The sequence below is a fragment of the Carcharodon carcharias genome, chromosome 4 (assembly GCF_017639515.1).
Source record: "Carcharodon carcharias isolate sCarCar2 chromosome 4, sCarCar2.pri, whole genome shotgun sequence".
Classification (NCBI taxonomy): Eukaryota; Metazoa; Chordata; class Chondrichthyes; order Lamniformes; family Lamnidae; genus Carcharodon; species Carcharodon carcharias.
In genome coordinates, this window is record NC_054470.1 from 171,248,466 (window position 1) to 171,260,654 (window position 12,189).

At 44.7% G+C, this 12,189-nt stretch overlaps 1 protein-coding gene across 1 annotated transcript in view; it reads left to right on the plus strand.

Annotated features, from left to right (window-relative positions):
* The window catches only part of dctd (dCMP deaminase), a 54,148-nt gene that overhangs the window by 19,167 nt on the left and 22,792 nt on the right, over nucleotides 1–12,189 (plus strand). The window contains exon 4 of the mRNA XM_041185565.1: nucleotides 4,085–4,201. Coding sequence (XP_041041499.1) covers nucleotides 4,085–4,201 — 117 coding nt within the window. The remainder of the gene's footprint in view (nucleotides 1–4,084; nucleotides 4,202–12,189) is intronic.

Consider the following 12,189-nt stretch of genomic DNA (forward strand, 5'->3'; position numbering starts at 1 on the left):
ATTGTTAAGTTGCTCTTGCTTTCCTTTTCACACTGGCACACTGTGCAGTAAGGTTTAGCAGCCTCACACAGTTCTTTTAGATTCTCTGGTGGAATAAAGCTGCAGAGATAGATGGAGCTACCATCTCTGTTGAAAATCACTTGGGATTTTTTTCCGTGAAGAGATAAAACTGCATTAATGTTAATGGCTTGTTATAAATGTTGCAAGACATTGAAAACTGATATCTACTTTTTCTAGGCTGCCTTAAAATGTCATTAGTAGTTACTTTTACGAAAAGAGTCGGGGCCTTCCTATATTCTGAGCTGGGTGTGTGTATTTGTATTTTTTTTTTGTTGTTGGCTTCTTCGCAGCCACAATCCTCGGGAGGTTTCAGCGGTTGCAGCACTCAACAGCTGATGAAGACATTTGAATCTATCGGAGCTGACACTCAGACTTCCCCGACAGGGAGAGAGTTGCCATGTCTGTGGGAAGCAGAGTAAACTCTTGGGGGAAGAGGAGAAATAAAGAAGAAACACTGCACATTGAAGGCTTTAACAGACAATATGTTAAAAACAAAATGGCCACTGCATTTTGGATAAAATGGTAGCCAAAGATAGTGGGGAGGGTAATTTATGCATCCAGGCAGTAACCCTAATGTTTGTGCTTATCTTGAAAAGTGAGGGGGAATGTGAGGAAAGAGTGCTTTACTGAGCTTAGTCTTATTTTTAGCATTCAAACTACAGCACAACATCTTTTGGACAGTATATTTGGAGGTCATGATTCCTGCCACAAAATGGAACATGCACCACCAGTGGCAGAAAATAAATGGTCTGTTGAGCAGATCTATAAATGTTAGTAATAAAATAAAAGTGAAATACTGTGGATGCTAGAAATCTAAAATAAAAATGAAGTGCTGGATAAACTCAGCAGGCTTGGCAGCATCTGTGGAGAAAAACAGAGGCTGGGATTTTCCATTCCGGGGCCTAAGTTCTGTGGCGGGAGCAGGAACCGCGAGCCTTTCCAGCCACAAAGCCCGGTGGAAGTTCACGCCGAATCGCACAATGCTGGGCTCATTAATTATGCAGTTGGGTGTTCCCTGATATATTGCAGGCTGGATGAGCACTCTGCTGTCATATCTGGGCACCCGGACATCAACTTCTCCTGCTGAGGGCTGACTTTTTGCTTTAGAAGAGCCTGTTGGCCTTGGCTGCTTTTCCCCACCACCTACTGTCATCTTGGACATTGGTGATGGAACTGTAGACATTGGTCATCTATCCACCTCTTCCGATATCTAAGGATGGCTTGCGGAGATCAGAGGTAAAGAAACCTTGGTCTTGAATTGCTTTGGCTGGTGATGGTTATTTTTGGTTGCTCATGTGGTAATGTGTTTTGACCATCATAAAGAAGGACAAACAGCCTGCAAAAAAACCTCTACCTTGCAGAGGCTGAGTGTGAACTCGCAGACACTTCCTTCTACCTTCCCCTGGACCATGACCCCGCCAATGAACATCAAGCCATTGTTTCCAGGATTGTTACTGACCTCATCTCCTCTGGAGATCTTCCTTTCACAGCTTCCAACCTCATTGTCTCCTAACCTTGGACGGCCCGCTTCTATCCCCTACCCAAAATCCACAAACAGGACTAACCCGGCAGACCGATCGTGTCAACCTGTTCCTGCCCCACGGAACACATTTCTTGCTATCTTGACTCCATTCTCTCTCCCCTTGTCCAGTCCCTTCCCACCTACATCCGTGATTCCTCTGACACCCTACATCATATCAACAATTTCCAGTTCCCTGGCCCCAACCCGCCTCTTCACCATGGATGTCCAATCCCTCTACACCTCCATCCCCCAACGGGATGGTCTGATGGCTCTCCGCTTCTTCCTCGAACAGAGGCCCGAACAATCCCCATCCACCACTACTCTCCGTCTGGCTGAACTTGTTCTCACACTGAACAATTTCTCATTAAACTCCTCTCACTTCCTGCAAATAAAAGGTGTGGCTATAGGTGTCCGCATGGGCCCCAGTTATGCTTGTCTCTTTATGGGGTATGTGGAACATTCTTTGTTCCAGTCCTACTCTGGCCCCCTCCTACAACTCTTTCTCCGGTACATCGATGATTGCTTCGGTGCTGCTTCATGCTCTCGTCTGGACCAGGAAAAATTTATTAATTTTGCTTCCAATTTCCACCCCTCCATCATTTTCACATGGTCCATTGCTGATACTTCCCTTCCCATCGTTGACCTCTCTGTCTCAATTTCTGGTGATAGACTGTCCACTAATATTCATTACAAGCCTACCAACTCCCACAGCTACCTCGACTACAGCTCCTCGCACCCCACTTCCTGTAAGGACTCCATCCCATTCTCTCAGTTCCTTCGCCTCCGTCGCATCTGTTCTGATGATGCTACCTTCAGAAACAGTTCCTCTGACATGTCTTCTTTCTTCCTTAGCCGAGGTTTTCCACCCACAGTGGTTGACAGGGCCTTCAACCGTGTGTCCGGCCCATCTCCCGCACATCCGCCCTCACACCTTCCTCTCCCTCCTAAAACCATGATAGGATCCCCCTTGTCCTCACTTATCACCCCACCAGCCTCCGCATTCAAAGGATCATCCTCCGCCATTTCCGCCAACTCCAGCATTATGCCACCGCCAAACACATCTTCCCTTCATCCCCCTGGTGGTGTTCCGCAGGGATCGTTTCCTCCGGGACACCCTGGTCCACTCCTCCGTGAACCCCTACACCTCAACCCCCTCCCATGTCACCTTCCCATGCACCGCAGAAGGTGCAACACCTGCCCCTTTACTTCCCCTCTCCTCATTGTCCAAGGGCCCAAACACTCCTTTCAAGTGAAGCAGCATTTCACTTGCACTTCCCTCAATTTAGCCTACTGCATTCGCTGCTCCCAATGCAGTTTCTTCTACATTGGAGAGACCAAACGCAGACTGGATGACCACTTCGCAGAACACCTTCGGTCTGTCCGCAAGCATGACCCAGACCTCCCTGTCGCTTGCCATTTTAACACTCCGCCCTGCTCTCATGCCCACATGTCCGTCCTTGGCCTGCTGCATTGTTCCAGTGAAGCTCAATGCAAACTGGAGGAACAGCACCTCATCTTCTGACTAGGCACTTTACAGTCTTCCAGACTGAATATTGAGTTCAACAATTTTAGATCATGAACTCTCTCCTCCATTCCCACCCCCTTTCTGATCCCCCTTTTTTTCCCAATAATTTATATAGATTTTTCTTTTCCCACCTATTTCCATTATTTTTAAATGTATTTCCATCCATTGTTTTATCTCTAGCTTTTAGCCTATTTCGATCCCTTCCCTTCACCCCACCCCATCCCCACCAGGGCTCTCTGTACCTTGCTTGCCCTGCTTTCTACCCTTAATTAGCACATTCCTTAGATAATATCACCACCTTCAACACCTCTTTGTCCTTTTGTCTATGATATCTTTTGGCTATCTCCACATATCACTGGCCCTCTATCCAGCTCTACCTGTCCCACCTCCTCCCCACCCTTAAACCAGCTTATATTTCATCTCTTTTCTATTTTTACTTAGTTCTGTTGAAGAGTCATATGGACTCGAAACATTAACTGTGCTCCTCTCCGCAGATGCTGCCAGACCTGCTGAGTTTTTCCAGGTATTTTTATTTTTGTTTTGGATTTCCAGCATCCACAGTTTTTTGCTCTTACCTGCTAAAAAATATGTTTATGATATAGGCTGAGATGTTAAATCATTAGGATTACTGATCCAAGTGTATTATAATGTGGCCAGATAAACTCTTGGCAACTACTTCAGAATTGTTATCCTATGTAAATGGTGGAACAAATTTTCTGCTTACTAAAAAGCAGGATGGAAAATGGGATTTTTTTTTTTAGTTTGCCTTTTTTTGCTGTTTATGGTATCTTCTGAGCCTCTTGATCTCTAACAAGAATGTAAGGAACTGGTTATTTAATCCCAACTCTGACAGAAATCCCTCCTCTTCAAAGGTTGTGTGGAAACACAAGGCCAGATGAGGATTAATTGGAACGCTAGCTGCTTTGCTTATGCATCTTATTTTTAATTCTCTTATGACTTATTATTCTCTCCTCTAGTTTGTCACGCAGAATTAAATGCGATTCTGAACAAGAACTCTGCTGACGTTAAGGGATGCACGATGTATGTGGCCTTGTTCCCCTGTAATGAATGTGCTAAACTCATCATCCAGTCAGGTAAGGATTTGCAATTGTTCCAACTTCGATTTGCTGCATTTATATACCAGCATGTAGCTCAATATCTCATTACAGAGCAAGTATTTTTTTAAACTGGTACCCTTTGGTCCAAATTAATCATACAATCAGTTGTGCAAAAAATTATCCCTTGCTGTCGCTGAGCAATGTCAGGTTCCCAGTGACTAATTGCTCTATGCGCGACTCTTAACATGTTTTTAATTTAAATCAGCGACCTTCTAAAACATGGGCTGCCAAATAAGAACTCAAACCGTGTGCATAATTAATGTCAGGTTCTTGCACTTTAAAGATCCTGAGCACACATTTGAAAGATTGATGGAGAAACTATAGTCGGAAACAGATTCCATTGGCAGATTACCATTTTCTGCTCCATTAAAAATGTTGGTAAAGCAGAGAAGATGTGGTTACTCACCCCACCCCAGCCATTATCATCACCCCATCCTGAAAATTTTTGTTGCTGGGGTAGGACTTCCTTTGGGTAACTGACCCAAGCAACTATTCTTAACATGTGAGCCTTGACTTACGATTGCTACAGGGTTATTAAACTTCGATGGGCATCAGCCATTGAGCCTGATCCTCTCATCACACGCTCTTTGCAGCACGTGGCCATAAGATAATGGGGAGGAGAACCCTGACTAACCCCATTTCTTTTAATCTCCCATGGTTCAAGGGCACTGTGCTTCATTGTATTACATCTAATGTCAGCCTGGCTAAAGTTGACTGAGTTGTTTGCAGTCCAGGCATCAAAGCAGCAGCATCCCTGATTTGAAATGGCCCGCTGTCTTGCCAGGTGTTGCATTTTACCCACTGTACCATTTGGAACTAAGTTATGGCATTAAAAAGTACAATCTCTGTGTCTGCTGTTAGCCAATTTTCCGTTACTGAAAGAACGCATAAATAAACTCTGGCCTACTGCACTCCCAATGGGAAGCTACACTCGAAGGATAAAGAATGGGCCCTCTGGCCTTGCAGCCTTATCTCAGATCAAACCTTCAAACACTTCTGCCCACTGGGAGTGCAGCATCAGTGAAGATGATTGTGCACTGAAGTTCAGAAGCTAATTTATTGAGAAATGTCTTCAACTGTAATGGTTTTAAAGTTTGAAGAATCCTTGACATTTACCGTCGGTTGCGAACTGATGTTGGATAAGGATTTGCAGAGGTAATGATTGAGGCTATTAATCTACTGCTGCATTCACATTGTTCAGCTATATGCCCAAGTGTCAGAGCAATTTACATCCAACAAGCAGGCTTCCATAAAAGTGAATGGATAATATCTTTGCTTAAATGTTGTAGACACTTGCAATGACTTAACTGGTTAAGGAAATAAGTAGCTGAACCATAAAAACAATGACACTCAATCCCTAGTCTATGCTGCCTGAGCTCATTGATCTCAGCAGGGCTAGTGGCTGGGTTACTTTAATTGGCACCTGCCCCTGAATTAGGAGAGAACTGTTAGTCAGGGTTCCCTTTCTCAATTTGCTATACAGTTAATCTGGTTGGTAGCATGCGTATGGACACGGGTTAAGACAGTGTTAGGTCCTTCAGTATTGCTATCTGCAATTGTATAGTCCACTGACATTTACTGTCCAGGCTTGTGCACAAATAACAACTTCCTGAGCAAGTTACTGTTTGCTGCCAATGGATGCCATATCCCAGCAAGGAATCAAGGGAGGAGAGAAAATGTTTGATGATCTTTGCCAGGAAAAGGGAGAGGGATCATGGTACTTTGATTACGAAGTCAAATTAAATTGCAACTGCAAGACATTGAGGCACAGGTGCAAAGTGTTAAGACACAAGTTCAGGACTAATATGAGAAATATAATTTCTTCACCTCAGTTGCTCCTTTGGCTAGTGTAGTTACATGGAGTCCACAGCATGGCAACAGGCCATTCAGTCCATCTGGGCTGTGCCACTATTTATGCTACACAGGAGGCTTCTTCCACTCATTTTCATCCAGCCCAATCACCACGCCCTTCTGTTCCTTTGTCCCTTATGTGCTTATCTAGATTCTGCTTAAATGCATCTATGCTGTTCAACTCATCTAGTGCTTCTGATAGCACACCCCACATTCTTTCCAGTTCGAATAAAAAAGCATCTTCCTAATTCTCCTTTGGGTTTATTAGTGACTATTTTATAATTATGTTTCGGACTTCCCTACAGATGGAAATATTTTCTCTGTGTCACCAAGACACATCATGAGATATTATAGCTGATGACCAAAAGTTTGGTCAAAGGTAGATTTTAAGGAGTGTCTTAAAGGACGGAAGAGAGGCAGAGAGGAAATTCCAGAAGTTAAGGCCTTGGCAGCTGAAGGCAATGTTGGTGTGATTGAAATCAGGCATGGTCAGGGGCCAGAAATGGGCGAGCATAGATATCTTGGAGGGGAGGATGTAGGGCTGAAGGAGATTATAGACAGGTGGGGAGATGGGGGTAGGGTGGGTCATAAGGCCATTTGAAAACCAAGGTAAGAATTTTAATATAGAGATGCTGTTTAGCCGGGAGCCAATGTAGGTCAGCGAACACAGGAATGATGGGTGAACTGAACTTGGTGCAAGTTAGGATACAGGCAGCAAAATTACCTCTGATTTACATGGGTAGAACTTGGGAGGCCACCAAGGAATGCATTGGAATAGTCACATCTAGTTTATAGATTAATTTGATTTCATATTTATTCGTCATTTCTGATTATTTATGTATGGCAGATACTTTGCCTAAAGGATGTTATTCTCTTAATACTTAGATTAATGATAAGTTAAACACTTAACTATCACTGTGATCCTCCTGATAGGCTATGCTGCTAGTACCTCTGACTACCCCTGTCATCTGCCAGTCGTAGACCCCCAGTAGGTACTGCTGCTGCCACCTCTCACTTGTTTAAATATCACTGTAGTTCTCCCAATGAATTCTGCTAAAGTGGAGACTAAACTCCAGAAATACTCAAGAGGCATTTAGATGCTGTGATGGAATTGCAGACATCTATGGAAGAATGAGGCAGATGGGCTGACTGGCCTCTCTCACCTGCATTGGTTGTACGTCTGGGATTGGCAGGCTGTTGGTAAACCCTTGTGTGCTGAAAATTTCTAATCTATCAGTAAAAGTTGGTTAGGCAGCTGGGATTGTGACCACATAGTTGTAGCTCCTAGTATTAATGGAGTTCTGAGCGATGTGTTAATTTGTTTCTCTGTGATTAAATCTATATTTTGGGGATTGTTTTTGTCTGTGTGCGCGCATTTTAGGTGTGGAGCCACAGTTACTTTGCATCTGTAAGGGTGACCTCTGGTTGACTGGGGATAGTAACGTTTAGGGTACAGAATGTGCCAAGGGTTGATATATTCCTACCTAGGAAAAGGGGCGGAATCATGTTGGGAGATATTAACGGGTCATACAGTTCCATTCAAGGCACAAAGTGAACAGCAGTCCGTTGGAAGCAGACAGAGAGGAGAGTCAACTCCATGCAGCTGAACTGCTGCCATTTGCTCGGTGCTGCTAAGAGCTGGGGCTCATGGAAACCCAGAAGCAGTTGTTGGCAGCAGCATAGCTGAGAATCTGGGACCGTGCCCATTTTTAGATACAGGCGTGTCGTCTGGCCAGCACAGGGTGGAATGCTGTCTCAGTAGGACATCAGCTCAGCTGGAAAAGAAGACTAAGGAGACTCGACCTGGGAGCACATTTGAGGGAAATCTGGAATAGTGTGCCTTTTGGGTTAAGGTTTTACCTGTGGAACACGGGTAGAGTAAAGCTGCTGTTGGCTGGGGATCAGATTAGCTCTTTGAAAGAGAGAGAAGCAGAAATCCCTTAGGAGGAAGACAGGGTTTTAAAGAATTTTTGTGATTCCCTGGCATTCGTGTGGGTTGCTGAGAAAATTCAGGGGACCTGTCTTGGTTCTGTCTGCTGTTTAATGTGCAGCTTGTGGTGTGTTCGACCACAGTTTGCCTGTTCGTTCATGTTTACCTCATGTTAATTCTACATGTTCAAGTGTACAACAGAGTATATAGACTGTTTGCTTGGTTGGTTTTATTAGTAAATTTTTTTCTGTTCATTTGAAATTGTGAAATCTTGTGCCTTTATTTGCTTTGTGAGTAACTGGGGTTTCAAATTTCGTCTACTTGAACAAAAAAGATTATTGGTCCCTAACCAGATTGTAACAAATTTTGGAATCTCGTGCAGGACCATAACAAGATATGGGAGTCTGGTATGGGATTGTAACATTCAAACCAGTTAAGTTTCAATTGAGAAGCAAACAAATAATTGTAATGGACATGCCCTATTGTAGGCTATTGGCGACTTCTTAGCTTCCTGGCTCCTAATCCCAACTGTTTTCAAGTTGAGTAGCTGCTTTACTTGATATTTACCCGATTCTTTTGGATTGAGTTCCATGCTTTTTATTTCTATATACTTTTTTTTTCCAAAAAAAAGAAACAGAAGATGGAACACTATCTGTGGGCAGTGAAAGGTCATGAGGAAGCCTTCTGATATTATTGCAAGCACGCTGCTGAAAGATGGGAGATAGAGTGGGAATCAAATAACACAGGCATTGAGATGCTTGCTCTGACCCTGTGTATTCAGGGGAGTGTGAAGTGAGCAGCATTTTCACTGCTCTGCCACTGTGCCTGTGATCAGCACAGTTGTCTCTTGAGGGGAGATGCCAAGAACAGTAAGTGTAGTTTCAAAAAGCAATTGCACATTAGCTGTGTAAGGCATAACTATATTTGTCAGCTAAATATTTTCTTTCTAGCATAACAGTTATAGGATCAAAAATAAATTATTGTGCTTAAAAACAATTCTTCTTAATTGGCCCTTTCATGTAAGACATGGTGTTACCACGAATAGCACACATTACTTAAATCAAATGGGAAGGCTGCGAGTTGGTGTATAACCTATCACCTTCCAGTTTTCTTCCATGTTTTTCCTGATGGTATTGCTTCACGTTGGATTGTGAACATATAAAAATGACAAGCCGAAAACCAGCTGGTATTTCAAACCTTGCCCCACATTAATAATTTTTGCAGCATCATGACCAGATGCTCCTCACCAACAGTCATGTAATCTACTGAGAGCTTCCTTAAAAATAACTGAGCCAATAAAAGTGGGTGGTAAACTGCTTCCGCAGATGCTACCCTCTGAAGCCACCTGATGCAGCTGGGCGGTGTCCACACTGCAGCCTTGACAGTGACTGACCACAGCGATGCCCAGTCATTTCTGCCAGCTGCGACTCAGCTGGTAGCATTCTCACTTATGATTCGAAGGTTGTTGGTTCAAGGCCTACTCCAGAGACTTGAACACAAATTTAGGCTGACGCTCCAGCACAGCACAGGGGGAGTAGTATGCACAGCCTGTGGTACCATCTTTCGGGTGAGATGTTAAACCAAGGTCCCGTCTACCCTCTCAGGTGGATGTAAAAGACTCCAGTAAAATATTACAAAGTGGAGTGGGAAAATCATCCTCGGTGTCCTGGCCGATATCTATCCCTCAATCTACATCATTAAAGCAGATTATTTGGTCCTTATTACATTGCTGTTTGTGGGAACTTGCTGTATGTGGATTGTCTGTTGCGTTTCCTACATTGCAACAGTAACCACACCTTAAAAGCATTTTATTGGCTGTAATGTGCCTTGGAACGTCCTGAGGTTGTGAAAGGGGCTGTATCAATGCAAGTCTTTTTTCTTTCTTGACAGTATCACTATGTGCACTTTCCAGGAGATGAAGGATAGTAGCGAGAATTGGAAATCATGGGTGTTTCTCGCCCACTCCCACTCCCATATCTCCCCTCCTCCCCTGAGCCAGGCACCCCCAGGCCATTTAAAGCACTATTGTAGGCAACCAAGCTGAGACCAACTAATTTGACACTGTCTGGGGATAGAACCTGGAACCTTTCTGCTTCGTTGCACAGTGCATTTAGCTCCACAGCCCATTTAACCTGAGGTTTACAGAGAACAGGAATGTATATCTTTAATAATAAAAACAGAAAGTACTGGAATTCTCAGCAGGCCTGGCAGCCTCTATAGAGAGAGAAAAACAGAGATAACAGGTAGAATTTTCTGTTTTGGACACCAAGTGCGGTGGCGGGCGGGAAAATGGCAGGGTTCCCGCTAGCTGGCAGGGTGGGTTTTTGCGTCCAATCTTCTACCTTTCAGCTTATTAGTTATGCAGCAGCGAGGTGCTTGTCGAATCTTTTGGTGGGGTGGGCAGCAATTCATCCACCCTGCAATTACCTCATGGGGTCGAAAGTCCTGGTGTCATATCTAAATGGCACCTGCACACACTTTCACTCACTGCAGCCCAGGTGTATTAGGAACTTCTTTGCAATGGCAGACAAAAAAACAAACCCATCTGGTCCACAGTTCAGTGAGGACTCCCTGGAGTTTCTCATCCAGGAAAGGTGGGAGGTCCTCTTCCCTTGGGATGGGAGCAGGAAGCCCTTCCACTGGACCTTGGTGGCCTTGGAAGAAGTTGCCAGGGAGGTCAGTGCCTATGCCAACCGAAAAAGGACTGCCCTGCAGTGCAGGAAGAGAATGAATGATATGTTCCACTCCGGCAGGGTAAGTGAACCTTCTAATAAAAACAAAAAAACTGAGGATGCTGGAAATCCAAAACAAAAACAGAATTACCTGGAAAAACTCAGCAGATCTGGCAGCATCGGCGGAGAAGAAAAGAGTTGACGTTTCGAATCCTCGTGACCCTTCAACAGAACTGATGCTGCCAGACCTGCTGAGTTTTTCCAGGTAATTCTGTTTTTGTAATTGAACCTTCTACTCACTCCAAACTCACACTTTCTTAAGGGTATCAGGCACTCTAAGGGTTAGAGTCAACAGGGACGTCACACTCTACCAGTAGATGGGACAGCAGCACTGATTGTCAGCCAGTTGCTTTAACATCAACATCTCATGTAAGATCCTGCACAAACAGCATCTTCAGCAGTTACAGGAGAGGGCTTAGCACGCACAGCAGGCATGCATGCTTCTAAACTGCTCTTTCATCCATAGTGCTCACAGTCAATCCATCTGTCAGTATGCAGGACAGGATAGCCCACAACAAAAGGGAGAGAGACAACACTGGAGATGGTACCCTGTAATTGTGGGACCTCTCCACCTTGGAGGAGGAGGATGCTGAGTTGTCTGTTGAGGACAAAGATACAAAGATCGTTCCTTCATGGAAGGCGAGATCCACCTCTCAGAACAAGTCAGTGAGGATGCATCCAGTATACATCAGCAACATGCAGACACTGAGTGTACCTGCCTAGCCAATCACTATTTGCCTCTTCCCTTTGTTCCAGATACCAGCAAGAAAAGGCGGAGGAAGAGGCCCAGCCTGCGCCTCAGCCCTTGCCCACCTTAGATGAGGTGGCTGAGGATCCATTTATAGAAAATCTGTCAATGCACCCTCCAGTAGCACAGATACACACACTCCAGTGGGCTCTAGTTCTAGAGTAGGTTCAAGTTCACAACCTGGTGATCACTTCACGGATCTGTGCCCACAGTAGGTGAAGGTGGTAGCAGGTGAAGGCGATGGCAGCCAAGGTCTCTGACAGTTGGTGGACAGTTGGAGACTAGGCCCCTGCTGAGTCCAAGGATGAGCCTCTGCACTCAACCCACAGAGAAATGTTGAAGATGCAAAGACAGGCAAGGGAACATGAGGCGTTGAAGTGGATGATCAGCCATGATTGTATTGAATGGTGGAGCAGGCTTAATGGGCTGAATGGTCTCCACTTGCTCTTATGTTCCTATCAGACAAAATTGTGAGAGGCTGTCACCAGACTCGAATGAAGGATGGAGGAGTCCGTCCACATTCTGTCTGATGTCGTGGCTGCAGGATGCAAGCGCATCATAGCCTCCATTGGGAGGGTGGTGGTTGCCTTGGAGATCCAGATCCATAAAGCGCACAGTTTCTGCCAGATTTGCATTCGGACCCACACTCCATGGCTTTAGACATGGGTGCATTCCAGCAGCAGCTAGGCGAGAGGGGGGAACG